Below are 1,523 nucleotides of genomic sequence, written 5' to 3' on the forward strand. Positions count from 1 at the left end.
ACTATTAGTTACTTTTTTTTGATAACAGATGGTAGCACATTCCAGTTGGATTTATTATTAAAAACTGAATATGAAATTTTAAGTGACTTGACCAGACAGCTTGTCATTGTACTTTAATTTTTGCCTGTCTTTCCAAACAGAATTGAATTTAAATCTAATTTTTTTCTTGTTTTCAAATTAGTTTCTTCTCAGCATAGAGTTGCTTTAAATAATTTGTCCTTCTTATTACTTTGTTTTATAATTTGAAATATAGACCAGATTGATTAGTCAAAATTAGTGCATCATTTGAGTCAGTTATTTTTTTAATTCGTGTATAATCAAGTAAAACAAATTAACTTTGTTGTTATATGATATTTGATTGCTATAACTATTAGTACTTTGACAAATCTGTCATCTAGAGGTAGTGTCATGCATGATCTGTCATTATATATATATAGTGTTATTATATAAGAATGGCATTTGATTTCTAGTAAATCTGTTGTTATAGTTCAAAATAATTGTGTAATGATATACGAGACAAGAAAAGATTAATGCATGTGTTTGTTTTTTTATACACAAATTAGTTTAAATAGTGTCCTTTTAAGTTTAAAAAATTTGAACTTCTAAATTTAGAGATATACGTTATACTTTAGGTTGTTGAATTGGAGCTTTTAACATCTTCTGGGCAAAAAGTTCGATGTTCAAGAGAAGAAAACAAAGAAATATTTCTGGCTGCAGCGTGTGGGCTAGGAGCCATGGGAGTGATTATCACCATAACTTACCAGTGTGAACCAGCATTTCAACTTGAACAACGTCGGTTTCCATCAACACTGAAAGAGGTGTCGGACTTGTTATATTTTCTCAAATTTTTAAATCAAACAGTAAAAGTTGCTGAAATTTGAATTAAATTATTTATATAAACTTGTTGAAAGAGAATAAACAGAAGAAAAGTTTCCAAAACTACTGCTATCACAAATAATGTTGAGGATATCTGGCAGAAGTTTTAAATCAAATATTCTATACAAACTACTACTGATTTTATCCATGAGGTACTTGAAACTAGCAAAACAAAATTACAATTTTTGGAAAATAATATATGCATTTATACATGATGGTGTCACTAATGTTTGCTAACAATATCTTTTTGATTTGGTAAAAACTTAGGCTTTCTTCTATACTGTAATCGAATTGGTTACTTAGCAACATACTTGATTCAAGAAAAACATTTGTCTTAATTCATCTCAACCTGAGAATAGCAGTATGTTACTTTCTTGCACCTGTGAATAGCAGTATGTTACTTTCTTGCACCTGAGAATAGTAGTATGTCACTTTCTTGCACCTGAGAATAGCAGTATGTCACTTTCTTGCACCTAAGAATAGCAGTATGTTACTTTCTTGCACCTGAGAATAGCAGTATGTTACTTTCTTGCACCTGAGAATAGCAGTATGTTACTTTCTTGCACCTGAGAATAGCAGTATGTTACTTTCTTGCACCTGAGAATAGCAGTATGTTACTTTCTTGCACCTGAGAATAGCAGTATGTT

The 1,523-nt window shown here is 30.2% G+C and overlaps 1 protein-coding gene across 1 annotated transcript in view; it reads left to right on the plus strand.

Annotated features, from left to right (window-relative positions):
- The window catches only part of LOC106471956 (L-gulonolactone oxidase-like), a 32,664-nt gene that overhangs the window by 13,170 nt on the left and 17,971 nt on the right, over window positions 1–1,523 (plus strand). The window contains exon 6 of the mRNA XM_013932580.2: window positions 633–818. Within this exon, the coding sequence (XP_013788034.1) occupies window positions 633–818 (186 nt within the window). The remainder of the gene's footprint in view (window positions 1–632; window positions 819–1,523) is intronic.

This window comes from Limulus polyphemus, unplaced genomic scaffold, assembly GCF_000517525.1.
Source record: "Limulus polyphemus unplaced genomic scaffold, Limulus_polyphemus-2.1.2 Scaffold4987, whole genome shotgun sequence".
Lineage (NCBI taxonomy): Eukaryota > Metazoa > Arthropoda > Merostomata > Xiphosura > Limulidae > Limulus > Limulus polyphemus.